The sequence below is a fragment of the Castor canadensis genome, chromosome 18 (assembly GCF_047511655.1).
Source record: "Castor canadensis chromosome 18, mCasCan1.hap1v2, whole genome shotgun sequence".
In the NCBI taxonomy this organism is placed as follows: domain Eukaryota; kingdom Metazoa; phylum Chordata; class Mammalia; order Rodentia; family Castoridae; genus Castor; species Castor canadensis.
Window position 1 is genome coordinate 14,157,758 of NC_133403.1, and position 27,364 is coordinate 14,185,121.

Here is a 27,364-nt window from a genome sequence, read left to right on the forward strand (position 1 = left end):
GGGGCAGGACAGCCCTACACCCTGAGGTAGCTGATTCCTAAGGCCGTTACTCCCCTGCTCCTTCCCAGATTGCCCTGGAACGGAAGAAGACACAGCTCCAAGAGGCCCCGGAGGCCAAGGTCAAGATCGGTCAGCCCCAGCCTGGGAGCCAGGGCCCCCAGACGTACCGCCAGGGGGTGGGCAAGTACATCAACCCAGCAGCCACGTGAGTGCAGCAGGGCTGACATCTTTTGTCCCTCCAGAGGCTGGAACCAGTTTTCCATTGTTCACAGGGGATAGACTAGATGGTGGCAAAAATACCCTTAAGCACCAGATTTGAGACTGAGCTTGGTCCCTGGGGGTCACCACAGCCCCTCCTCCAGAGGCTGGAACCAGTTTTCCATTGTTCACAGGGGATAGACTAGATGGTGGCAAAAATACCCTTAAGCACCAGATTTGAGACTGAGCTTGGTCCCTGGGGGTCACCACAGCCAGAGGGGCTGGCCATGCTCAGAACTGGAAAACTTGACAGCACTTTTTACAGGAGGGAGCCTGTGCAGGGAAGACTGTGTAGACACCAAATTACCTAGAGGGAGTTGTTGGAGGGCATGGGTTCAGGCTCAGATCAGGGCCTGGCACCTGTGTGACAGCTGGAGTCTTCTCTTCTCAGGAAACGAGCTGCTGAGGAAGAACCATCAACTAGTACAGCTGCCCCTGTGGCCAAAAAGAAGCCTAGTCGAGGTTTTGGGGACTTCAGCTCCTGGTAGCAGCAGGCTAGCCACTCTGGATTCTGGTAGGGATGCAGGGCTGTGTGTGTCTTGTCTTGTGTCCACATTGCTGAGTTTTCTGCCTTTGTAAGCCTGCCTTTCAGGCTGTGAGCCAATAAAGCCCTTGCCTGTTGCCTAGTTCCCATTTCCTGAGATTAACGGGTCTGGCTCCTTTCCAAGCTTGAGCTCAGCCCTCTATCCTGCCTGGGGCGCTGGCTCCCATAGGTAGACTGGGGTTAGTGAAGAAGGCTGGGTCCCACCAAGTTTCCTTGCCCCTTGTCATCTCCTTAGGGAGAGTCCATATGCTCACTCAACATGATCCCATGGCCACTGCCACCACCTGGGACCTTGTTAGAAATACAAATTCTAACCAGCGGGGTGTGGTGGTACACACCTGCAATCCCAACACTCAAGTTCAAGGCCAGCCTGAGCTGTGTGGCAATACCTTGTCTTGAGCTGGGGGTGTGGCACAAGTAGAAGAGTCCCTAACAAGCACAAGGTCCTGAGTTCAAATCCCAGTACCACACACAAGCACGAAAAAGACCCTATTTCAAGAAACCAAAGAATAAAACAAAAATCCTTGGGACTGGGACTGTGGCTCAAGTGGTAGTGCACCTGCCTAGCAAGCATGAGGCCCTGAGTTCAAATCCCAGTGCCACAAAAAAAAAAAAAAATCCTCTCAAAGAAACTAAATTTCTCAGGCCCCAGACCTGACCCTGCTCAAGGGACTTGTGCTTTCCAGTCTGGTTTGACAAGCCTTTGTGGTCTTCTGACCCTTGACAATACTTTCACAAACATTTCTACTTCTCCTTGCTTGGGCCTGGGCACACCCACCTTACTGTCTGCTCAGCTGCCTTACCTGGATGAGGCTGACAGCTCATGCATGCTATGACTAGGATATCAGACAGTTCTCCCAGCTAAGGAGGTGGTCACCTTACTCAGACCCTGCCCCCAGTCACCAACCGCTCTGCTTTCTAGGCCAGTTGCGGCGGCCTATCCTGACTAAGCAGCCCTGCACTGGCCCCTGTGAAGTATGTTCAAAAGATTTACACTTATCAGTTCTTCACTGCTTGTTCCATCTTTAGTCCATGCCAGCCTGGCTTTCAGTTCCCTGATCTTAGGCCCTGCTACCTCAGCTGTCCCCAACTGTTCCTGGAGATTTCTCCTCTGGGGACAGTCAAGTTCTTTGGCACTTTGTCTCACTTACGTCGAGCCTGTTCCTGTGTTTCCTATTGTCCTCAGAGCCACCACTCACTTCTAGCTTGTTGCACTGAATGTTATTCTTGGTTTTCCTCCTCACCCAAAACCTTGAGTCTTCAACCCAAAAGTTCCTGGTTGTAGAGGCCCTTGCTTTTTCCATTTCTGATGCTAAAATCACAGGCCTAAGCCCTTTGTTCACCTGGGTGGCAGGCAGTGTCACCCACTTCTCCATTCTGCCCTTACCCCTCACTCACTTCTATACAGCTGCCAAGTGATCTCGAGGCAAGTTTGTCTATTTTCATCTTGCTCCATCCCAGTTACTGGCTTTTGTTATGCTGAGAACAAGGCCTGTGCTTTGCCTATAGGCCATCTCCATTTTGACTCCAGCCCGTCCCTCTGCAGCCAGTCCTACCTGTGACTACCAGTCAGGGCCCAGAGCTCCACAGTGACCTAACCCAGCTTCTCCTGCCAGCTGTTTGTCCTTCCTCCCCTCCCTGCTGACTTATCTGGGTACAGGCAGTCTGATACCTCACATAGCCAAGTATAAGAGGCAAAGGCTCAGCAGGATGCCCAAGTGGGCACACATCTGTAGGCCCCAAGTCAACACCAAGGTGCTCAGAGGTGTGGATATGACAGGGGCCCTTCTAGGGTGGGAGGAGAGCATATTCTTGGAGACCCTTGTGACTGGCCTGGATACCCTGCAGGAGGGCCTGGCTCTTCAGGACAGACAGATGCAGCAGTCGTCCTAATTATATTTTTGTACTTTTCTCTGGTCATGCTTAAAGTCCCCAAACCAGGTGGTGACAGAGAAGCAGGATCCCAGCAGCCCAGGGCCCCTAGAGGAGAGCTCTGAGGCCCTGACATAGTCCTCTGCAACCAGCAGGTGCCACAGGAAAACAGGCTCTTCCCTCCATGTCAATCCTGGACAGTAAGCACTATGGAAAATGAGAAGCTGGACACTGGAAGCTTTATTTTTAAACCTCACACAGACATAGGACCAACAGCGACCAGGGGACAGGGAGGCTGAAGGCTGCACATGTGCTTGATCCTGGCAGTCCTGTTCCTCACGGCGAACTTCCAGCTGCCTTCAGGCTTCTGTCCATCTGCCCATCCAGTCTCACCCAACAGCCTGCGTCTGCCCTGAGGAGACAGCCAGGTCCTCACCCAGGCTTACCCACCGGGACAGAGGACAGGACCCTTCAGGGGCCTTTGACAAATGAGGACTCACATTTCTGTAGTTTGTTTTAAAGCTTAAATTGTTGCTTTCTAGGTATTGAAACCACTTGGATTTTGTAATTGGTAAGGTCATCAGGTCAAATAAAGAACTTTTTGGGGAAAAAAACCTCATTTCTGATCCTTTTGCATATCTGACAGATACCATCAAGAATAAGCATTAAGGTATAAAAATACTATGTATATACAAATAAAAATGGTAATAAAACTAAGCCACATTTCTGAAGCAAAAGTGCCAGAGGCTACTACAAATGCATTTATAATCCTGGCATTGTTTCCCACTGTTCTCAAGAAAAAGTTTTTAAATAATTTAAATAACAGTTATGGGATCACATTTATTGTTTAGGAATTTAAGAGGATGGAACATTCCAGCACTTAACCAGCACATCTGGTTTATGGTCTTGTATCACTTCCCCTGAAGCCAGCTCATGGTCAGTTCATTTGGTTTAAAAAGAACCTTGTATTTTGCAAAAGACCAACAAAACTTTTTGATGAAAGGTTTCTTGGTATCCATTACAAAAAAAAAAATCATAAAATAGTAAAAAGTTTTCAATCAACACCATCACAAAAGACAATACAAAAACCAAAGTGCTCAAGTTGAACAGGCAGTAAGCTTGCCCAGAACATAGGAAAGCTTAAATATAACCGTAGTATAATACAAAAACTTGTCGTCAGAAGAATTCTAGAAATTCTCAAGTGTCTGTGGAGATGTGGTCAGGCTGCCCTCATCATACCTCTGGTGAGCTGGGGACACCAGAAGCCCAGCCATTTCCCCTGGGCCTCTGAGCCTTAGAAGCTAAGTTACCACTCACAGGAGCATCATGAGTAGAACGGAAGCGTCACCGAGCTAGCTTTCGCTTAGTGTTCATTCCTAAATCAAGGAAGGCATCTCTCCACACTGTGAAGTTGCACATGGGTGATGGAAGCCACAGACTTTGCTACTTCAGGTGCCAGTCATGAGTGAAGGAGGTGTCTTCAGATTCTAGACCCTGGTAGCAAGAGCCCTGCCGGGTGCAGTGAACACTGTAGGGTGGACAGCCGGCTGCTAACTTAGGCACGTGGGGAGGTGGGAGGGGGGAGGGTGGGCCAGCCTGTGTCTGCAGGGAACTAACCGAGGAGAGAGCAGCTTGCTGGCCCACAGCAGGGTGCAGAGGCTTACAGGTCACACAGACATCTTTCCTTTTCTAAGGTGAAGAGGCGCTTAAAGTAATTTGCCACTGGTGCTATTGCAAAGCTGATGCATCTCAGTGATGCGCTCACCAGGCCTGGGCAGTGGTATTTCCCACATTTTAGGGCTTCAAGTGTTAGGCAAAGAGATGGCACCAAAATGTAGGCTTGGGTAAGCAGCAAACCGGAGCCAGCAGGTGTGTAGTGCTTGCGCTGGCCTCAAGTTTAGGAGAAGTTTGGGGTTGGGGAGCACCAACTACTGGAAGCCACTTTCTTCTGTGCTTAGCCAGTCTGCTCGCCACTAGACTATACCCTGTCCACAGGCAGATTCAGAGCTATTCCCTGGCTGAGAGCTTTCCCAGCGCCCTGCTTTCTGCCCCCTTGGGCCCTCTTCCTGCCCTTATTGCCTGAGTCAAGGTACAGACTACTGAAAACCAAAACTTATCTGGGACTCTGTTCTGGCCTCCATTCTCTGAAAACTGGTCATTCCCTGTAGAGGCACAGGGTAGGAGTAGGGGCTGTGATTTAAAATTTGACAAACATGATTTGAGACTGCACAGGCCCCTTCACATCGGTCCATGTGGTGGTGCCAGGCAGGAAAGGTGCCTTCCCAGCAAAGCAAATGCCTTCTTTTACAACGGTTACGCCTATCTTTTGACTTTAGCCTTTGCTAAAAAAAAAAAAAAAATCAAGTTTTAAAGTATTTCCTCCTGGTTCTGGCCTCTTTCATATGCAAAAATAATTCAAGTACACCCAGAGTAGAAAATGAAACCTGACTTTGACTCAGTTCAGCATGCTACTCTATAAGGGCCAGTCACTCAGCCAGCTGCTGTCACAGCTGAGGATGACACGCCCCCCCCCCCCCCAGGACAACTCTATAGGCTTTCACCTCAGCAATGGGCCTCTGCAGTCCCCTGGGGGAGTCTGCTTTAGTCACTAGTTCCCTTGCTTTCTAGGTAAGGAATTCATTGACTTAAACAAGATGTTTATTGGACACATTCCTCTATTTATAGCTTATATGAAGTGTCATCAGTGACGGTCTCTGTTGTTGAACCAGATAAAAAGAAAACAGCTGGGCGCCGGTGGCTCAGGCCTGTAATCCTAGCTACTCAGGAGGCAATGATCAGGAGGATTGTGGTTTGAAGCCAGCCAGGACAAAATAGTTCATGAGACCCTATCTCAAAAAAACCCATCACAAAAAAGGGCTGGTGGTGGCTCTCAAGGTTCAAACCCCAGTACCACAAAAAAAAAAAAAAAAAAAAGAAAAGCACTCTTGGGATAGGGTCTCCCTGCATAGCTCAGGCTGGCCTCAAACTCAAGATCTCCTTTCTCAGCCTCCCAAGTGCTAGGATCACAGGTGTGGCCACCATACCTGGCTGGGAGATTTTTAAATAGACACTATGTCTTAGCAGCTCATCTGCAGAAGGAATAACCAATTTGTGGTTTTGAGAATTTAGAGCAAAAAATGATCTACAACACTCCAGGAAAGAAAGAGGGGAAACCTGCTCTTGAAAGGCACCCTACCGTGGTCTTTAGGGACTTGGTTTTAGTTTCCTATTGAACATAAAAAAAACAGAGCCAAACTGTATCAAAGGCATAGGTTAAAAGAAAGTGCAGTTAAGTCATCAGTTGGTTAATTCTTTTTCTAGAACTTGAGAAGTTAGAAAAAGAACACTGCAAAATTTCAGAAACAACCACATACGTGAAGAGTTCATAGACGGGGACTCCTTACCCAAGAAGATGGCCCAGAGGCCTTTGTGTGTGGGAGCATGGCTAGCCTGCAAGGTTGAAGTTCAGGAAACACTGTCATCCAGGATGCTGTGTCTCCGTTACATTCACAGTCTCTCTCAAAATAGTATTCAAAAGGGAATGGAAAGCTTCCGCTTTACTCCCAACCATTGTCTTTGATCATGTGGGCCAGCTCAATAATAAATTTTCCTTCCTTATATTTCTGACTGCTTTCAAAGGCATGTTCCTTGGGAGAAAAAAGTAGAGAGAGAAGGTTTCAGGAATGTTTCATTTGTTTAACTTCATTACACTCTTGACAAAGAAAGTACGTTTACTGCATAATCTCCACCCAGATATTCCCAGAGCTGTGTGCTGACCCAGTGCCAGGAAGGTCGGCTCAAATGCCATCGTCCATGGGGGCAGTGCAGGTTGACTTTGCATTCCTCATTACACTGACAAAACAATGATCATTCAATGTTTATTCTGTTTATGGGGCTTGGGAATGTAGCTCAGCAGAAGAGTGCATGGTTAGCATGTCTGAGGCTCTCGGGGTTTGATCCCCAGCATTGTAAAAATATATAAACAACAAGTAAAATCTGATTACTGAACAGCTGATGCAGGGCAATTTAGGAGAATGATATTAACACAGTGAGAGCGATGGGAAAAGCATAAAAAAGCAGGCCTTTTTTATCCTTAAAGAAGTTCCTCCCTCATCATTTTGTCATGTGACCTGGTCCTAGATGCTGAGGACACAGATGACTGGGTTGAGCCCTGCCTGGTGGACACAGGAGATGGTCCAGCAGGAAGTGGCAGAGGCAGCAATAGAGGATCATACTCAGCACAGTGGCCACAAACGGAGGACAGAGAGCTTCTGGAAGGAGGCCCAGAGGGGCTTGGGTCTAAGCAGGTAGAGGCACTGGGGTCGTGCGCAGGCCTGACAGTACCTATCTCTGTGCTGGGAACATATCCCCGCACAACTCTTAGGGAATCTGGGAGACCAGAGATGGTCAGGAACTCAAGAAAGAGGCATGATGCCACCTTTGTGTAGCTGCCAGCTATTCCATTTTTTAATGGCATCCTAATAAATCTTCGCTTTCACCTAAACAGAAAGAAAGGGGGAAGGAGGGAGGAAGGAGGGAGGGAGGGAGAGAGACATCACGAGCTAACGAAGTTCACAGCCTCAAAGAATATGTGGGCCACACATATTCAAGTGCCAGAGTCAGGTGGGGCATCTGCGAGACAGTCAAGCAGCTTCTGCTGGAAGAGAAGCTGCCAGAACAGGTGCCCACAGAACCACAAGGCAGATGTGGTCCAGGGTGGGGAGGGCTCAGCAGATGAAGGTGGGCAATGTAGTGTCAGGACAATGACAGAACAAGTGATGCTAGCTTCTGCAGTGAGGGGTACAGAGACCTTAGATAGTACTGGGGAGCAGCGAGGGAGGCCAGGCCTTGGGGTGGAGCAGAGATCAGGAGAATAAGCTTGTTATTTTTGAACTGTCAGATTCACATGTGCTGGAGAAAGAAGGAACAGAGATAAAGGCTGGGGCAGGGGTAGAACCCTCATCTCAAGATCCAGGGAGGAAGGAGGACCTCAAGAAAAGAGCCTGGGCATTGCAGGTGGCCCTCTGTCTCTGGCCTCAGCAGGTCCTGGCACTGAGGGGGTCTTCTGAGCTCGCCCCAAGCAGTGGCACTAGCCTCCTGGAAGCAGCCCCTCTCAGGCTCCTGGAATGTGAGGCAGCCCCATGATCACTGGTGAGGCGAGTGTGGCAGACTCCATGCCTACCCTGTCCTTAACCAGCTTCCAAATAAACTGCTGGAGACCTGTCTGGTTGACTGAGACCATGTATCCCACCGCAGGGGCAGGTGTGACTATATTTTGATCAGCTGTGTGTCCCTGTGTGGCACGCTGTACACAGCACAGAAGAGGCAGGTACTCACGTATTTCCATCCAAGCGTGGTCTTGCAGTTCTCGCAGTAGATGTCCGCGACTGCGTGCAGCCCAGTAAGGAGGACCCTCTCCTCAGCAGGACCACAGCCCACATTCACCCTGCAGAGACATGGGGTGACTGCATTGGGGGGGTCTGTGCTCCTGCCCCCCACTGTTAAAAGTTCATGTGAAACAGAACATTCTAGAGAGCAGCACAGCACCTTCTCAGCTCCCCACTCCCCGCTCTAATGAGAAAGGATGACTTTTTTCTTTCTTTTTTCAGTGCTGGGGACCAAACCCCAGTTCTCACACATGCTGGGCAAGTGCTCTATGACTGGGCTACACCCCAACTCAGGAACAACTTTTTAGCACCATGAGCATCCCAACATGGGACAGGCTTGGGGGGGTTACATTCTCAGATGAAACCATGCTTTCAGAAATTCCCACATATGAGAGATTAGATTCTTTCAGGTCATTATCAAGGCAACAGTTGGGTAATTCTAGACTGCAGGTGGCACTGTACATATTCCAGCTCTGAATAACTGAACAGGTGGATGGACAGAAGGGATCAATGACAATCTGATGGGGACCCCAGTCCACCTGCAACACAGACTGCTGACAGCGAGTACTTACACAGAGTTGAAGAGGTAGGCTCGTCCCTGACTTCCCTGAAAGGACTGAAAAGAAGAAAGTGTTAGGAGACTGCCTGTGTGATGAGTTCTGCATTTTGGAGTGAATGAAGAACAAGGAATGAAGAACAGGAAGCTGAGCTCAGGAAGCCCCCCACAAGTCACACCTCCTGGAGTTCCGTGCGACTCCATAAGCTCCACCAGGATAGGTTACAAAAGAGCAGGGCAGATGCCCCTCCAAAACTCCATCCCTAATAGTAAGGTCACTAAATAAGAGTAACAAACTGATATTGCCTATACTGCATCAGAAAGTGCCCACTGTGTCCACATTCTGCCAGTGACTGTCCTATAAAATCACAGCAAACCAGAGCTGGGCACTCTGACCTTGAGTCTGTAGTCCCAGTTACTCAGAAGACTGACTCAGGCTCAAGCAGTAAACTGCTTGTTTTGCAAGCTTTGAAACCTCAAGTTCAAATCTCAGGTCCATCAAAACAAAAAAAATAAGACCAACTCAGGAGCATTTCTTGAACCCAGAAACTCAAAACCAGTCTGCACAGTGAGACCACTTCAACCCCTCACCTACCCCCAGAAAAAAGTCTCAGCCCAAGACAGCCCCTTACTTAGAGAAAAGCACTTTCCAGTGACATTTCACCCCAGGAAAATGTCACCAGCTAAGAAACAGCTCTGGATATGCATTTATTCAAAGATGAGTCGTAATGAAATCCCTCTCCTGAACAGAACCCTGGGAGGGTTCATCTGCTCCAGTGCCAGGCTTAAAAGACCCAACACAACATGGTCAACCTCAAAAGTGATCAAAGAAAGCAAACCAAATCAATATTTTATTTATTTTTAGGGTTTTTTTTGTTTGTTTTGTTTTGTTTTTTTTTTTTTTTGCCTATTACCTTAGCACAAATTCAAAAGGTTCTGAGGAATAGTTACTGGGGCACAATTTGCAGATATCAAAAGGCAAAAGGCACATACTATATGATTCAGTGATCCCACTTCTAAGACTTTACTATGAAGAACCAGCCAACTGGAGTGCATGCAGAAAATGCAAGTAGATAAATGTTTTTCTGAGTTAAATAAACTTAAGATGAGTCCTATAAGGTGGAATTTGTTGACAGGACTTTGAAAGCAGCCTAGGAGGATGGGTGGGGGTTATGACCTGTTAAGGATGTTCAAGGGGTCATGACCTGCAGGGGACAGGTGGTTAGGACTGTGGTTCCCAGAGTAAGCATTAGTTTGCTTGTTATGTATGGACTGATCTAAATGTTCCCAACTGGTTGATTATAAACATCACATACTTTTGACAGAAAGCTCAATGGAATGGGGGAAGCAGGTAGTTTATGTCTTCAAGGCTATTCATGTGTCATGAGACACAGAGACAGACAGTCAAGCGCTTCACCAGGGCGCCTGCAGACCCCAGCACAGGTGGTCATACTCTCCTAGGCATTTGTCTTTTTCTTTTTGGTGCTGGGGATGGAACCCAGGGGCCTTGTGCACGCTAAGTGGACACTCTCCCACTGGGCTGTATCCCCAGCCCTGAGCGCTTTTTTGAGCATTTTGTTTCTTAATCATTTGGAGTTTAAAAATGTCTTAATTTCCTTATAAAACCACTGGTACAGATTTTCCAGACTTTTTTTGTTTCTTCATAATTCTCTATTTCACATTAATTTCGCTGCTCTGACAAATAACTGATTCATCTTGTTCTTTGGAAACCATGGGAGCCCCAACTGCCTGGCCCTACCAAACTCATCCATTGTGCCAAGATCATGACCAAGACTAATGCATAATCACATTTAATCACACACAAAACTCATCAACACTGTCCAGAAGACTCTAGACCTTTGGAGCACAACAAAATCAGGAAGTAGCTTCCACAATGACAAATAATCACTCTGTTGCAGGTATTTCATCCGTTTTTGGACCTAAACCACTTACCTTGGAGATCAGTTCGTCGTGATTGGCCAGGTGGGCTCTGCAGTGGATACAGCTGTATGTTCGGTGACAGTTCGGCAGATAAGCTTGGAAGGTTTTGGATTTGGTCATTTTCACCATCTCTGCTGGGCGCTCCTCACTCAGCTCAGGGCTGGCACTGGAAGAGCTGCGGCTTTGCTGGACTCTCTGACAAAAGAAACACTGGAAAATGCACACAAGAGCCGTCGTTGTTCAGCAGGGCGTGTGGCACTGTCCACACAGCTGGGACAAGAGAAAAATGTTACAACCTGTGAATGAATCAGACAACGCTGTACGTTATAGAGAGAATCAAACATGCTAAGGAGGTTTATTTAGGATTCATTTGTTTTGAAGAATGGGGAGGGGGCAGGACTAGAAGTCAAAGATTTCAAAATTTTTCTCTTTTTATTCTTTGGGTGCTGGAGATTGAACCCAGGGCCTTGTGAATGCTAAGCACATGCTCTACCACTGAGCTACATTCTCAAAGTCTAACTTTAAATGTACTAAAGAGAGTACTAATACCTACATTTAGTTAGAAGCAGTGAGTAGGTGGGTTTTACACACAAATAATTACGAAAATTTAGACATATGAATAAACGAATAAAAAAAAGAAAACATAGATCAAATACATTGCATGCTATGTTTGCTTTAAGAAACACGAAAGAAAAGGCAGCCAACAAGACTCCTGAGTGAGCCTGAGTGAGCCAGGAGCCAGTGTCTCATGCCTGTAATCCTAGCTACTCAGGAGGCAGAGATCAGGAAGATCGAAGTTCAAAGCCAGCCTGCGCAAATAGTTTGTGAGACCCTATCTCGAAAAAAACCCCTCTCGAAAAAAGAGCTAGTGGAGTGGCTCAAGGTGTAGGCCCTGAGTTCAAACCCCAATACTACAAAAAAAAAAAAAAAAAGACTCTTGAGTGAGCCCAGCAGTAATGCTGGATAAGCCCCAAATCCTAGACTAATGATTCAAAGGACCATGGCATTTATGTAAGTGATGGATTCAGCATTAATCTTCAATAAATTACTGATTACTCTAGAAATAGTCTCCAAAAAATCCCTCAGATACAAATCATTTTCTTTTCCTTCTCACTTCCTCCTTTCCTTACTTTCTTCTCTCTCTTTCTTTCTTTTTGCAGTACTGGCTATCGACATCAGGGCCTTAAGTATGTCAGGCAAGAACTCTGCACTGAGGTACACTTCTCACTCCCCCTCTCCCCCCACTTTTTTTTCCCCATTGAGATACAGTCTTGCTATATAGCTGAGACTGGCCTCAAACTGGCAATCTCCTGCCTCAGCCTCCCAAGTGCTGGAATTACAGGAATGTGCCCCGCTGGAATGATCTTTGACATTCAGTGGGAAAAGGACAGTATTTTCAACAAATGGTACTGGGAAAATTGGATATCCCCATGCAAAAGAATAGAGTTGGACTCTTGCCTAACATTATATACAAAACTTAACTCAAAATGGATCAAGGATCTAAACATAAGAGCAAAAACTGTAAAACTCTTAGAAGAAAACAGGGAGAAAGCTTTGTAATATTAGATTTAGATAGGTCATAAAAATCAGAAGCAGCAGAGGAAAAAAACAGATGAATGGGACTTCATGAAAATTAACAACTTTTGTACTTTAAAGGACTCTATCAACAGGGTAATAAAGTAAGAATGTAAAGTGTTTTAAAATATACCTGATAACATCCAGAATATATAAACAACAACAGTCAACAACTATCAAAAAAGAAAGATCTTGGGCTGGAGGTATGGCTCAAATCTAATTTAAAAATGGACAAAGGAAGCCAGTGGTGGTGCATGCCTGCAATGCCAGCACTCAGGAGGCTGATGCAGAAGGATCTCAAGTTTGAAGCCAGCTTGGGCTACACAGTGAAACTGTCTTAAATTAAAAAAAAGGTGTGTGTGTGTGTGTGTGTGTGTGTGTGTGTGTGTGTGTGTGTGCTTGAACACACACACGCAAAGGACTTAAAATTTCTCCAAAGAAGTACACAAACGGCCAGAAAGCACATGAAAAGATACTCAACATCACTAATCATAAGGCAAAGCAACGCCATAGTCAGACACCACTTCATACACCCCAGGATAGCTATTAAAACTAAGTCTCAGAAATTACGAAGTGTTGGCAGGATGTGGGTAAATTGGAACCATGGTATACTGCTGGTTGGAATGTAAACACTATGGAAAAACACTATGGTGGCTCCATAAAAAAATAAACATAGAATTACCATATGCTTCAGCAATCTCACTTCTGGGTACATACTCAAAAAGGATCAAAAGCATAACTTCAAAGAGGTATTTGTGCACCCAGGTCCCTCCATTAGCAGCATTAGTCACAATAGCCAGGAGGCAGCAGCAGCCCAAGTGCCCGTGAAGAGATGGATGGATGAACAAAATGGCATATGTGGAATATCACTTAGTCTTTAAAGGATTTTCTGACACAACATAGATGAGCCTGAGGACGTTATGCTAAGTGAAATAAGCCAGTCACAAAAGGACAAGTACTGTGTGACTCCATCCACAAGAGGCACCTAGTGTAGTCTAACTAATGGAGGCAAGTAGAATGGTGATTGTTAGGCACAGGGCATGGGGGAGAGAAGTTAGTGTTTAATGGGGACAGTTTCAGTTTGGGATGATGAAGAGGGGTGGAGATGGATGCACAACAATGTGAATGTACTGAGTGCCCATGAACTGTATGTTTAAAAATGGCTAAAGCTGGGTGCTGGTGGGTCATGCCCAGAATCCTATCTGCTTGTGAGACTAAGATCACGAGGATTGCAGTTCAAGGCCAGCATCTCCAGAATAACCACACCAAAACAGACTGGAGGTGAGGCTCAAGTGGTCGAGCACCTACTTTGCAAGTGCAAAACTCTGAGTTCTAACCTTAGTACTGAAAAAAAAAAAAGGTTAAGATGGTAAATGTCATATGTATATCCCACAGTTATTTTATAAAATGTATCACTTTTACATTTTGAGGAGTGGGGAGGAGGGAAGAGGAGGAGGAGGAGGAGGAGAAGAAACTCATCTTCAATGACAGGTATATCCTGCAGGAGAGTCAAGTACATGGCAATTTTCTTTCTGGGAAAACAGAAGAGTAAGATTCTCTCCAAATTCAAGAGCAAGGGAATAGCAACATGAGCTTCAAGCTTGCAAGTGGCTTCAACCAAGAGGCCTGTCTTTCCTCCTCAGTGTTCCTCTGGCCCCAGCTTGTGGTGACTTACTGCTCCAGCCAGTGTGGACTCTTCTTCCTGAGCCTTTCCTTGGGATGACACCTAGGAATACTGTCATGGATCCTCCACAGCCTCCCTGAGGAGGAAGCTCTGCTCTCTGCCCAGGCACGCTTGCACGGAAGGGTCACCTTTTGAAATCTGTGCATTCACTTCTGAATAGGCAGAACAGCACCTGCAACATGTGAGCTACAGACAGACAGACAGACTCAAAATGCCCATGTGCCTGCCACCCAGAGTAGACCTGGGTCTGGATCACTGCTGGGCCATAGTGCCCTTCCATAGCACCTGTCTGAGATGCTATGCTGCCTAATTCAGAAGTGGTCTTTAGCACTCTCTGCTTGTCTTGACCGCTGTGCCTATGTGTGTGGCTGTGACACTGCTGTGTCTTCCATGTTCTGAAGAGGATATGATGCTGTATGAGTTTCTCTGCTAACAAATGACTGAGTACATCCATGTCCCTGTGGGTAGCTGGGCTCCCTTCACCTGCTGTGCATGCAGCATTCCCATCACATTATGCCACACGTAGTCACCGGCAGTTCGTGGCCATGTGGTTCCCAGAGAGGGGCCAGCGTATGGGTATGGTGCTGCTCTAGACAGCATCTCTCCTGGCATACAGGAAGGTATCACTGGCACAATCCTAGGAGCCCATGAGGTGTCATAAAGCATACGCATGCAGTATCACAGCCCAAAGTGCTGGTGACAATGATGCCCAACCAGTAGTGGACAAGTTTCCACTACTTTTCACCCCTGTCAACTTGATATGGTCAAAGTTTTGAATTTTTTGCCATCCAGCAGGTGTAAGGCAGCATGTCATTGTGGCTATAATTTGCTTCAACCCGGTCACTCACACAGGTGGATACATGTCCTCTTCAGTGACCCTCCTTTTCAGAGACCCACAGGTCAGTCGCATTGGCTCAAAGTTCCCAGGCAGCTGCGACTTGTGACTCCACTGTGCTGGTGGCTCTTCCTCCACATTATGAAGAGTCTCAGAGATGAGATGCGGGTGGAGAATCCTCTAAGCTCTTAGGAAACTTCACTCTGCTTTTCCTGCTCAGTGGTTTCTTTGGTCAGCAAGGTGTTCTTGTTCTGTGTCTCCATTTTCTTCGGCTTGGCCTCATCAAAGCTGGTAATTTCCCCATGTGTGGCTCACCTGCCATTTTCTTAAAACAATGCATGGCATCTTGCTCCCAGCTAGGGCTCCTGGCACTTCCATTCACATAGCTGTGACAGGAGGCTATTTATCAGATGCTGATGCTTTACCCATTTGTAGGAGAATAAGCTATGTTATGGAAACATTTATGCAACACATTTCCGTTACACTTGTGCAAAGCAGAACAACATAGGTTGAGTCATTACAAGCAGTGCTACGACGTGTACATGTTACCTTGGTAAGGAGATGCTTTGTGACAAAGCTGTGGCTGATGGTCACCGTCCTGGGTGCCCGGAGGTCAGGAATTTAGCAGCAATGGACAGCCAAATGTGACCACCTTCTAAAAACTATACCATATTAGCCAGGCACAGTGGCTCCAACCTATAATCCTAGCTACTGGGGAAGCAGAGATCAAGAGGACAGGGTTTGAGGACAGACTGGGCAAAAAGTTCTCAAGACCCCATCTCAACCAATAAAAGCTGGAGGTGGTGGTACATGCCTGCCACCCCAGCAAATAGGAGGATCATGGTCCAGATCTGGCCTGGGCATAAGTGTGACCCTATTAGAAAAATAACTAAGACAAAAGGGCTGGGGGCATAGGTCAAGTGGAATAGCACCTGTCTAGCAAGTGTGAAGCCCTGAGATCAAACCCCAGTACCACCAAAACAACAACAACAAAAATCATTTTGGCAAGTGCTCTCACCATGGTCCTCCTGTGACGTATGCCCAGGTCCCTGAGAGGGCGCCTGCACCAGAGCTCAGAACACCACCTCACCTCGCCTCAGGCATGCACATGTGTGCTGTGAACTTCAGGAAACCCCTAATGGGTTTTAAATTCTCCAAAAGAAAAGTCAAACTACTAAAAATCTATCAACACACTGTTCATCATATACAGTTCAAATTTTTTAAAAAAGTAAATAAAAAAGATAGTTTAATATTTCATACAAAACAACTTTCATTTGTTAAAACTATGACACACCAAATATTTGAACCTACTCTCCTACTGAAACATACTAAAATGCTAATAAAATAAAAGAATTAAAAAAAAATTTTTTTTTTAGAAGAGGCAGAGTCAGCAGCGTACCAGAGGCTCACAACTGTAATCCTACTAGCTACTTGGGAGGCTGAGATGTGGAGGATCGAGGTTTGAGGCCAACTTGGGTGAAGAGTCCATGAGACCTCATCTCCAAAATAATCAGAGTAAAATGGATGGGAGGTGTGGCTCAAGCAGTAGAGTGCCTGCTTTGTTTGTAAGCTCAAAGGCCAGAGTTCAAACCCTAGTCCCTCCCTCCCCACCCCAAAAAAAAGAGAGAGGATACTGTTATGTGGTCCAGGCTGGCCTCATGGTCGTGAGTAGCTGGGACTACAGTATACACCATGACATCCAGCTTAGATATTTTCTTAATCTCAAGGCTTCAGCATCGTGGGAGAAGTTGTAATTCTTTAGTGTTTCCCACCGACTGGAAAAACAAGCACATGGCCCAGTCATTGCTCAGTCCTGGTACTTGTCTGAGATGTGTCTCCAGAGTCTGTGGTGCTGATACTCATGTTCCTTACAAACTTCCATACAAGATGGAGGTACTGAGTCACAAAATCGTTAAGCACCTGCCTAGAGTTACAAAGCTAGGCTCTCAACAGTCGGCCTCAATCCAGAGTCTAGGATTTGAAGCTAGAAGATATGAATCTAAATCCCAGTTCTACACTTTACAGCTTCAGCTTGTTCCTCTGTAAATGAGAATGGCAACATCTACCTCACAAGATTTTACTGTTTTTTATTATTCATATGTGCATACAAGGCTTGGGTCATTTCTCCCCCCTGCCCCCACCCCCTCCCTTACCACCCACTCCACCCCCTCCCTCTCCCCCCAACCCCTCAATACCCAGCAGAAACTATTTTGCCCTTATTTCTAATTTTGTTGTAGAGAGAGTATAAGCAATAATAGGAAGGAACAAGGGTTTTTGCTGGTTGAGATAAGGATAGCTATACAGAGAGTTGACTCACATTGATTTCCTGTACGTGTGTGTTACCTTCTAGGTTAATTCTTTTTGCTCTAACCTTTTCTCTAGTTCCTGGTCCCCTTCTCCTATTGGCCTCAGTTGCTTTTAAGGTATCTGGTTTAGTTTCTCTGCATTAAGGGAAACAAATGCTAGCTAGTTTTTTAGGTGTCTTACCTATCCTCACCCCTCCCTTGTGTGCTCTCACTTTTATCATGTGCTCAGAGTCCAATCCCCTTGTTGTGTTTGCCCTTGATCTAATGTCCACATATGAGGGAGAACATACGATTTTTGGTCTTTTGGGTCAGGCTAACCTCACTCAGAATGATGTTCTTCAATTCCATCCATTTACCAGCGAATGATAACATTTCGTTCTTCTTCATGGCTGCATAAAATTCCATTGTGTATAGATACCACATTTTCTTAATCCATTCGTCAGTGCTGGGGCATCTTGGCTGTTTCCATAACTTGGCTATTGTGAATAGTGCCGCAATAAACATGGGTGTGCAGGTGTCTCTGGAGTAACCTGTGTCACAGTCTTTTGGGTATATCCCCAAGAGTGGTATTGCTGGATCAAATGGTAGATCGATGTCTAGCTTTTTAAGTAGCCTCCAAATTTTTTTCCAGAGTGGTTGCACTAGTTTACATTCCCACCAACAGTGTAAGAGGGTTCCTTTTTCCCCACATCCTCACCAACACCTGTTGTTGGTGGTGATGCTAATGATGGCTATTCTAACAGGGGCCTCACAAGATTTTAAGGGACAATATCCAAACGCCTGTGAAAACAGTCTGAAAACTCTAAGTGGTACATATGCAACGATGGTTCACATACATGTTTATATTTACGTATATACACCGTGACTGCTGCATATCATAATCTCTTATTCTGTGCACATGTAGTGTAAGATTCAGAATATGTATTATACAGATACTGTGTTACTAAACTTTATTTGTAGTAAATAGTCCACATATGAAAATATTTGGACTATTTTTTGAAATAGGACTGAAATTTGAGAATGTAACTATATGTACATATGAGGTAATAATAAACATTTGTGTGCATCACAATATACCTGTATGTGTATGTATTTATGAGTATTTCTTTGTTAAAATTGGAGAGCCAATCTCTCAATAAAAGGAATTAAATTCGAGTGGGAAAAAAAGATACTTTCTTGAAGGCATTAATGTGGTGCAAAACAGTGAGGAACAACCTGACACCATCCAGGAACAGCAAAACCCAGGGGAGTGAGTCAAGCATGGCAGCCACTGTTGTTGCCCTGAATGCATTTGTCATAATCCAGCAAACTGGGCCTCTGTTACGAGTCGAAGGCTTGTCTCAGGCACAGAGTCTGGCAGGGGTTCTCTCCACACAGAGCAGTAATCGTAAGATAACCCTTACATGGATTTATAGCTCAAATTCCCATCAGTAAGAAGGTTCCAAGAACTCATAATAAGATGGATTTTGTTTAAGATGGCTTTAGGCTGACACCTATCGGATCAAGTCCATATCTAATTTGGAGAAAGTTATCTATTCCACTTGTGAGAAATCTCCACAAGGACAAGGGGCAACAGTTAAAAATAATCAGGGGGTTGGAGGTGCTGCTCAGTGGTGGAGTGTTTGCCTAGCAGTGGTGAGGCCTCAGATTTGATCCTCAACACTGCAAACAAACAAACAAATGAAAAGCCAGCAGGTACGCAAGGAACCGAAGCACCAGGAGCAAGAACAGGCAGAGACAAGCAGAAGAAACAGACTCCTGAAGACTCTGTATTTGTCACTGTACGCAGGTAAGGAAATGCCTCTGCTTATTATATTTACATAGACAAGTGATAAATATATGTAGAAAATGGCAAACAAGAAAAAAGTGACTTGCAGATTAGGAAAAAACACAAGTAAAACTTATAGAAATAAATACCATTAAACACAATGGGCTTCACAGGAATAAGACACAGATGAAAGTAAAATTAATGAACTGAAGATAAACCAGAGTAATTAATAATCAAGGATTTCCAGAACTGAAGAAAGACCCCAACCTACAAACTTAAATAAAGCCACATCTAGACACAATAATGAAACTGCGTAATACTAAAGGAAATTTGAAAAAAAAATCTCAAACATATCCAGAAGGTATGAAAAATTATCCAGTCAGTGGAATGGCTTCCCAAGTAACACAACAGAACCCAGAAACCAGAAGAGAAAAGTTCTGAAAGATAATACCTGAAAGATAGTAACTGCTATCCTAGAATTACATATCCAGTGAAAATTTCTTTCAAGAATTAGTACATCAGATTACTCCAAAGGCACTTGCACACCCCCATATTTATTGCAGCACTATTCACAATAGACAACTTACGGAAACAGCCAAGATGCCCCACTATCGAATGGATTAAGAAAATGTGGTATTTATACACAATGGAATACTACTCAGCCATGAAGAAGAATGAAATCCTATCATTTGCAGGTAAATGGATGGAACTGGATAACATCATCCTGAGCGAGGTTAGCCAAGCCCAGAAGACCAAAAATCTTATGTTCTCCCTCATATGCGGACATTAGATCAAGGGCAAACACAACAAGGGGATCGGACTTTGATCACATGATGAGGCAAGGGCACACAAGAGAGGTATGAGGATAGGCAAGAAAATCCCCCAAAAAAACAAGATAGTATTTGATGTCCTCAATGCAAAGGAACTAATCCAGAAACTTTAAAGCAATAGAGGCCAATAGGAGAAAGGAACCAGGAACTAGAGAAAAGGTTAGTTTGAGAAGAATTAATTTAGAATGTAACACACATGTACAGGAAAGCAATGCAACTCCATGTATAGCTATCCTTATCTCAACTAGCAAAAACCCTTGGACCTTCCTATTATTGCTTATACTCTCTCTTCAACAAAATTAGAGATAAGGGCAAGATAGCTTCTGCCTGGTATCGAGGGGGTGGGGGGGGCTGAGAGAGGGCATGGGGGGAAGGGGTGAGAAATGACCCAAACATTGTATGCACATGTGAATAAAAGAAATTTAAAAAAAGGAAAAAAAAAAGAAGAAATACCTGGTTATAAAAGAATCCAATAATGTTATCAAGTTACAGTTATGATTTCTTTATTGTTGTTGAAAGGAACTGCAAAATACACCATAAAATCGTATCTTAGCATGAAATACTTGGCATTCCATAAAATTATCTGGACTTGATTTATGAAGCCTTCTAATCTGAAAAGCTATACCTTTCTATAAAAAACAGATTGATCCCTTTGATAGTCTTGGTCTTATTGTGTATTCCACATCTAGTGCTCTTAAGGAAGTTTTAATTTGGAACTAAACTAATTTAAAACATCAAAAAAAAAAAAAGAATTAGTGCATTAGCACTCTGGAAGCTAAAATAGGGGAGAGTCCAAGGCTAGCCTGGGTTACACAGTGAGACCCTGTCTCAAAACAAAAAAACCCCAGCAGCATAAGGCTCTGAGTTCAAATCCCAGTACCATCAAGAGAGACAGAGAAAGAAGTAAGATAGCTAATACGTGGATAAACTGAACTGCAGTCTCTTATAGGGCTTTAAAAAAGACACTATTGTAGCTGGAGGTGAGGTTCGAGTTGCAGAGCCCTTGCCTAGGAAGCTCAAGTCCCTAAGTTCAAACCCCAGTATAACTAAAAAAATAAAATAAAAAGATACAATTATATGACAGCAATAAGTCAGGATGAAAGCGTACGTGAAAAATTCCCAGTGCATCTTTTCCAAAAAGAGGACACAGCCACGTGTTGTTGATGACAAGTGTTAAGTTCTGAGACATGTGTGGTTGGGCAATTTCAATGTGCAAACATCAGAGAGTACTTACGCAAACAAACTAAGAGGGTTGAGACATCACTAGGCAATCTGATCTGATGGGACTGTCATATCTGTGGTCTAGTGTTTAACAAAGTACCATTATGTAGTACATGAATGAGTCTTAGATTTTAATTTTGGTAAATTAAGGATAAATGCTATAATTTCTGATGAAACTTCTAGAAGGAAAAAAAAAGCTAAGTGTATAACTTCCAAACTTATAAAGGGAATACTAAGGAATGACAAAATGTCAATCTAAAAGGAGTCCAGAAAGAGAGAAAAAGAAGCAATGGAAGGAACAGAAATCACAAAGATTTAAAGCAAGAGGTACCAATGCTTACACTAAATGTAAATGTTAGGATTTACAGTTTTACACTGGAACAGAAAACAATTCATTTAGATGCTATTTACCAAAGACACATCTTAAACATAAGGACACAGAAAGCTGAAATGATGAGGCCAGAACTTGGGTGGTGGCAACACAGGTGGCTGGTTTATAATTATTTGCTAATAGTACATTTGATTGTGTATTTATGGTATGCATGTGATTCACAATAATGAAGAAGTTAAACGTCTTCATTAAGAAGTAAGATACACTATACAAATAATAAAAGAAAGATGGTAAAGCTGGGTGTGGTGGCTCATGCCTATAAATCCTACACTCAAGAGATGAAGCGTAACAACTGCGAGTTACAGGTCACCTTGTCTCAAAAAGACAAGCACAAAACAAATAAAAAACAAAAAAAGATGATGCAACTATATTAATATCAGACAAAATAGTTTAAACCCTTTAAATCCTCAAAGGGTGAATTCATAATGATTAAAGCAGCAAGGTGACAAATTCTACATAAAATACCTAATAACATGGCCTCAAAATACATAAATCAAAAATTGCCATGCAAGGAGAAATACGTAAATCTGTAATCAGAACAGGATAATTCCTATACTTCTTTTGGCCAACAACAGAGCAAACAGAAGAACATTCCCAATACATAGGGTCTGCACAAAGTGGACCTGATGGACATGTACAAAACTAAGAGCCACAAAATTTATAACAAATGTTTATAAAACTCTACTATGATACTAAGAAATAATTCCAAAGATTGAAATTATAGTATTCTTTTATCCCAATACAATTAAGTTAAAAATCAATAATAAGATATAACTAGAAAATTCCTCATACGGTTTAGAAGTTAAAATGTATTTCTATATAACCATGGGTCAAAGAATGGAAATTAAAAAAAAAAAGCTTTTTGAGCTAAACAATAATAAAGCAATTACCAGCACTTAAAGGGTAATATATAATCTTACAGGATGAATACCAGGAAACAGGAAGGGGGAATTAGTGAACTAAATATCTACCTTTAAGAAGTTAGAAAAGTGCCAGGTGCCGGTGGCTCACACCTGTAATCCTAGCTACTCAAGAGGCAGAGATCAGGAGGATCACGGTTCGAAACCAGTCTGAGCAAATAGCACTCAAGACCCTATTTCAAAAAAACCCATCAAAAAAAAACCGCTGGTGGTTCAAGGTGTAGGTCCTCAGTTCAAACTCTAGTACAGCTGAAAAAAAAGAAAAGAAATAGCTGGGTGTGATGGTATACACCTGTAATCCCAGAACTCAGGAAGCTGAGGCAGGAGGATCAAGAGTTACAGGCTAGCATGGGCAATGCGAGTTCAAGACCAGCATGTGAGATAATGAGACTATCTGGAAAAAAAATTGGAGAACGTCATTTAAGTGAAGTAAGCCAGGTTCAGAAAGACAAAGGCTGCATGCCTTTTCTCATATTTGGAAGATAGATCCAAAATATATATATATATATATATATATATATATATATATACAAACCAAACATGATTTATACACATTTATACATATAACATGTTTGTAATAGAACTACTCTATAGAAATTGGGGAGAGGAGGAAAAGAGAATGATAGAGTCAACAATGTGGAAATACATTACATCTGACATCTGTGCAGGTGAATTACATAATGGTACATACTGAAAGCTAATGAATAATAGGGGATAGGAGGGAAGAAGTAAGGGAGAGTAACAGAGGGTTGAACTGACCAAAATACAGTATATTCACAGCTGAGAAACATTGAGAAACTTCTTTGAACACTGACTTTGGAATGAAAAATAAAGGACAGGACTGTAAAATAGATCCTGTGAGGAGGTAGGTATTTGTGGGAGGGGGAAGGGTTCATGGAGAGAATAAAGGAAGGTGAATATGGCTGATGCGTTTTTTTATACATATATGAAATAAAACAATGAAGCCTTTTGTAATTGTTTGAAGTGAAGGGAGTGGGATGAGGGAGAGAAATGGTAGGGGTCATCCTAACCAATGTACAATGTAAGCACATTCAGAAATGTCACAGTGGATCCCACCGCACAACTAAAGTTATGCTAATACAAATACTTTGAAAAAAACTACAAAAGTAATAAATTGAATTATTGGTTAAAAAGTTTCCTTCCCTAACATATACACACACAGACAAAGCAAATTACAGGCCCAGAAAGCATGTTAAGTTTGGCTAAACTTCAAGGAAGGAATAATTCTAAACTGACACAAACTCTCACAGGAAGCCCTCTCCAACTCACTCAATGTTGTTAGCTAAACCTTGATAACAAGCCTCATTCAGAATATTCCAAAAATGATGTCTGCTATAACTTTCGTCTCCTGATTTTAGGTGCCAGATATAAAATCCTACATAATATTACCAAATAATAATCTGCAGTGCCTAAGAATAAGTCCAAAGACCTTTAAAGAACATCTTATAAAACTCTGAGGGACACTAAGGAAGACCCAAATAAATGAAGAGTTGTACCATGATCAAGTCTGGAAGATATTGTCAAACTGTGGATTATTATCAGGGTGCGAGGTGGCTCATGTCTATAATCCTAGCTACCCAGGACGATCTCGGTTCAAAGCCAGCCCTGGGCAAACAGTTCATGTGAACCTATCTTAAAAATACTCAACACACACAAAAAAGGGCTGGCAGAGCGACTAAATAAAGTGGCAGAGTGCCTGCCTAGCAAGCATGAAGCCCTGAGTTCAAAACTCCAGTACTACCAAAAAAAATGTGGATTACCCACAAATTAATTTTTAAATGAAATGAAATGAAAATCAAGAACCAGCAAGGGGTGTGTGGAAGAGAGGGAGACAGAGAGACTTGATTCTAAAACTCATCCTAGAAGTATTGTAAGGGTAACATGGTCAAGCAGAGCAAGATGGGAGCACCTACTGTCCTGGAGAGCACACACCTGCCACTTTACATGGCGATCATTATCAAGATGGTGTGGAACTGGCACGGGACAGAAGGAAGTCCTTGTAGCATGAAAGAGTGTCTAGAAACAGATCCATAGATCAGTGGACCCCAGATATTATAGAAGGGCATTGCTGCTCAATGGGAAAGAGAGATGTTGCCAAGAAATGTAGGACAACTGTGCAGGAAAAAGCTGGATCCTCTTTTTTTTTTCTTTTCTTTTTGCAGTGCTGGGGATTGAACCCAGGACTTGCTAGGCTGGTACTCTACTACTGAGCTTTACTCCCAATCATTACATTAACTTTTTTTTTTAAATTCATTTATTCACATGTCCTTACATTAACTTTTAAAAGATGACAAAAGGGTATTTTATCAAGTGAAAATTGGGTCTTCCATCTCAGACCTCACACTCTGTAGTACTGTTTTTATTTGTAGTGCTAGGGATTGAACCCAGGGCTTCATACATGCTAGGTGAGTGCTCTTCCTAGTTTTGTTTTTTCTGTTTCTTTTTTTGGTCACTTATTTTGTTTTGTTTTTCTTTTCTTTCCCTTCTGTCACTTCCTTCCTTCCTTTTTTTTTTTTTTTTTTTTCCAGTGCTGGAGACTGAGCCCAGGTCCTTGTACAAATTAGGCAGGCACTCTACACTGAGCTACATTCCCATCCCCAGTTTTTTGGTGTTTCTTTTCTTTTTTTTGGTGATGCTAGGGATTAAACTCAAGTGCTTCCTAGGCAAATGCTTCACCACTTAAGCCAAAACACCAGTTCATTTTTCAGATAGGGCCTCAAGCTAACTTTGCCTGGAGTGGCCTCAGACCTCGATCCTCCTATTTTAGCCCTGTTTGTGGTGTTTTGAGTCAGGGTCATGTTATGTAGCCTAGGCTGGCCTTGAACTCATAATCTTCCTTACAGCCTCCCGAGTCCTGAGATTACAGACATCTACCACCACACCTGGCTTTTGGAGGTTCCTCTTTACTCTCAAGAGTATTCACCCATCTATGCCCCAAATCTCATCATACTCTGCTTAAATAATGCAGTATTGTGTGATTATGAAATCTTTCATTAAAAAATAAAACTTAGCTAGACATGGTGGCTCACATCTATAATTCTAGCTATTTGGGAGGCAGTGATCAGGAGGATCAAGGTCCAAGGCCAGCCCAGGGAAACAGTTAGTGAGACCCCATCTCAAATAATTAAAAAGCTGGGCATAGTAGTCCATGCCTATTATCTCAGATACATGGGAAGCATAAATAGGAGGATGACAGTCCAGGCCAGCCCAGGCATAAAAGCCAAACCGTATTAGAAAATTAACTAAAGTAGAAAGGGCAGTGGTGTGGCTCAAGTGGTAGAATGCCTGCCTAGTAAGCACAAGGCCTACACTTCAAACGCCAAAACTTAAAATGTCCTTAGTGACTTTAGTATACCCAGGTTGGACTGGTGGCACACACTTGTAATCTTAGCACTCAGCTAAAGTGAGAGAATCAAGAGTTCAGTTGCCAGCCTGGGCAACAGCACGAGACCCTGCCTCCAAACAAAGGAACAAATACACAAAACATGGACAGTCGGGTGGGACTTACTGCCAAGTCCTGGTCTGTGCAACCAGGAGTGGGGCAGGGTGGGCAGCTGCAGGCACCTCCCTCCCAGATCCACACAACCCCCGAACAGGACCACAGTCCTCAAAGAGCAGTACAGACACAAGCTGGGGACTCCACCAAGGCTGTCAAGAGAGGGCCTGTTATAGTCTTAAACCTACCCCAGAAGGCTCCAGGAAGGACTCTCATCTACTTGGATACAAGGTCTAGGCTGTGAGTCTAATACTCCCTAGAGTGATAAGGTTTTTTGCACAGATGTATTCACACCTTAAGACTCTGCAAATTCTCTAACCATTGATTATCTACCACAGTGACGTGAGAAACAGACATCTCTGTCCACTGGTCTCTGCCCAGGTGTGACTGTGAGGTCCCAAATGCCAAGGTGGCTGCCATGGCCCCATAGGCAGGTGGCTGCCTCCAAATCCCAGGTGCTTTCTGTTATTTGTCCCACATGGCCTGAGAGAGGTAAGCACTAAGAGAAGCTGGTCAAGTCCCTGGGGGGGACCCTCTAACCTCATGTGTCTGGGGCAGGAAGTGGTGCACTGCTGTCATTAAGTGGAGGTCAACCACCAGCCCCTTCAGTGTTGCTCAGGGGCACCTCATGTGTAAGTCTCCTTCATTCTGTATTTGTTCTCTATTTGCTCCCAGCACAGACATCACCCTGGGGACAACAGCCCTGCCAGGTCCTCATCACTTGTCTCTTTTCCATTCCTGGGTCTTCACAGCACATTTGCAAATAGTACTGGCTGAGCCTTCCAAATGTGGGGCAGGTGCAACAACACACTTAAATCGCAGCTCTGGCCCTCTGCCTGCTAGTTTCTCTGATTCCTCCTAGGAATGGATGATACTACTGACTGCTTGGTTTAGAGGGAGGAATACTAATTAAGTGAACTTGTTCACTACAGGGCCATGCATAGTAACCACTAAAGGTCACCACTATTACAAAGGCCTCCAATTTTCAACCAAAGGAGCCTTGTTTCTCAGACAGTAGCTCCCATTTGCCTTATTTGGAGACCTTCACTGTATGGGCCCTATCCCAAGGTCTCCTTACCTGAAGAGCCTACCTGTACTTGGATGTTCTGAAAGCCCCCTTCTTATAGTGGCCTCTACTAAGCCTGGTCTATTCTCACTGCTCACTGTCAGCCTTTCAAAGGCAGGCAGATCAGTACTCAGGCACCAGTGGCTCATTCCTACAATACTAGCTACTTGGAAGGCTGAGATTAGGAGGATCATGATTCAAAGGCCAGCTCAGGCATAAAAAAGTTTGCAAAACCCCATCTCAACCAGAACAAGCTAGGTGTGGTGGTGTGCGCCTGCCATCTAACCTACACTGGGAAGCATTAAATAGGAGGATTCAATCTGGACTAGCCTGGGCAAAAAAGCAAGATCTTATCTTCAAAATAACCAAAGAAAAAAGGGCTGGAGGCATGGCTCAACTGGTAGAGAGTGTGCCTAGAAAGCACAAAGCCCTGAGTTCAAACCCCAGGAATGTCAAAAAAAAAAAAAAAAGTAAAAGAAAAACAGGCAGAGTTGTGACTCACTCACTGCACAAGTGCCTCATACAACTGTCAGGTGACCTTGGCCTGCCACCCTCATCACCAGCCTTCAACAGGATTCCTGGGTCTGCAGATGAAGTCCCTGCAAAGCATGGCATGACGTTATGCTATGTCTATCGAGTCGTTTGAACATACCTTTGAAATCAGACACTGACTATTGCACTGGGGGAATCATG

General features: G+C 44.0%; 2 protein-coding genes across 8 annotated transcripts in view; one reads left to right on the forward strand and one right to left on the reverse strand.

Moving 5' to 3' along the window:
• The window catches only part of Ppil2 (peptidylprolyl isomerase like 2), a 29,002-nt gene extending 25,664 nt beyond the window's left edge, over positions 1 to 3,338 (forward strand). Inside the window, exons 19-21 of one of the 3 annotated variants that reach the window (XM_020160753.2) lie at positions 69 to 205; positions 650 to 772; positions 2,830 to 3,338. In XM_020160753.2, the coding sequence (XP_020016342.2) occupies positions 69 to 205; positions 650 to 746 (234 nt within the window). In that variant the 3' untranslated portion in view covers positions 747 to 772; positions 2,830 to 3,338. Of the gene's footprint in view, positions 1 to 68; positions 206 to 649; positions 773 to 2,731 lie in introns of all 3 variants that reach the window. The other 2 variants (XM_020160752.2, XM_020160754.2) reach the window with 2 other exon arrangements.
• Positions 2,892 to 27,364, reverse strand: part of Ypel1 (yippee like 1) — a 31,236-nt gene continuing 6,763 nt past the window's right edge. The window contains exons 3-8 of one of the 5 annotated variants that reach the window (XM_020160758.2): positions 27,174 to 27,270; positions 10,571 to 10,854; positions 8,634 to 8,677; positions 8,012 to 8,120; positions 6,079 to 6,321; positions 2,892 to 3,086 (exon numbers count right to left, since the gene is read on the reverse strand). In XM_020160758.2, coding sequence (XP_020016347.1) covers positions 6,232 to 6,321; positions 8,012 to 8,120; positions 8,634 to 8,677; positions 10,571 to 10,687 — 360 coding nt within the window. In that variant the 5' untranslated portion in view covers positions 10,688 to 10,854; positions 27,174 to 27,270 and the 3' untranslated portion in view covers positions 2,892 to 3,086; positions 6,079 to 6,231. The remainder of the gene's footprint in view (positions 3,087 to 6,078; positions 6,322 to 8,011; positions 8,121 to 8,633; positions 8,678 to 10,570; positions 10,855 to 27,173; positions 27,271 to 27,364) is intronic. The other 4 variants (XM_074061164.1, XM_074061163.1, XM_074061165.1 and 1 more) reach the window with 4 other exon arrangements.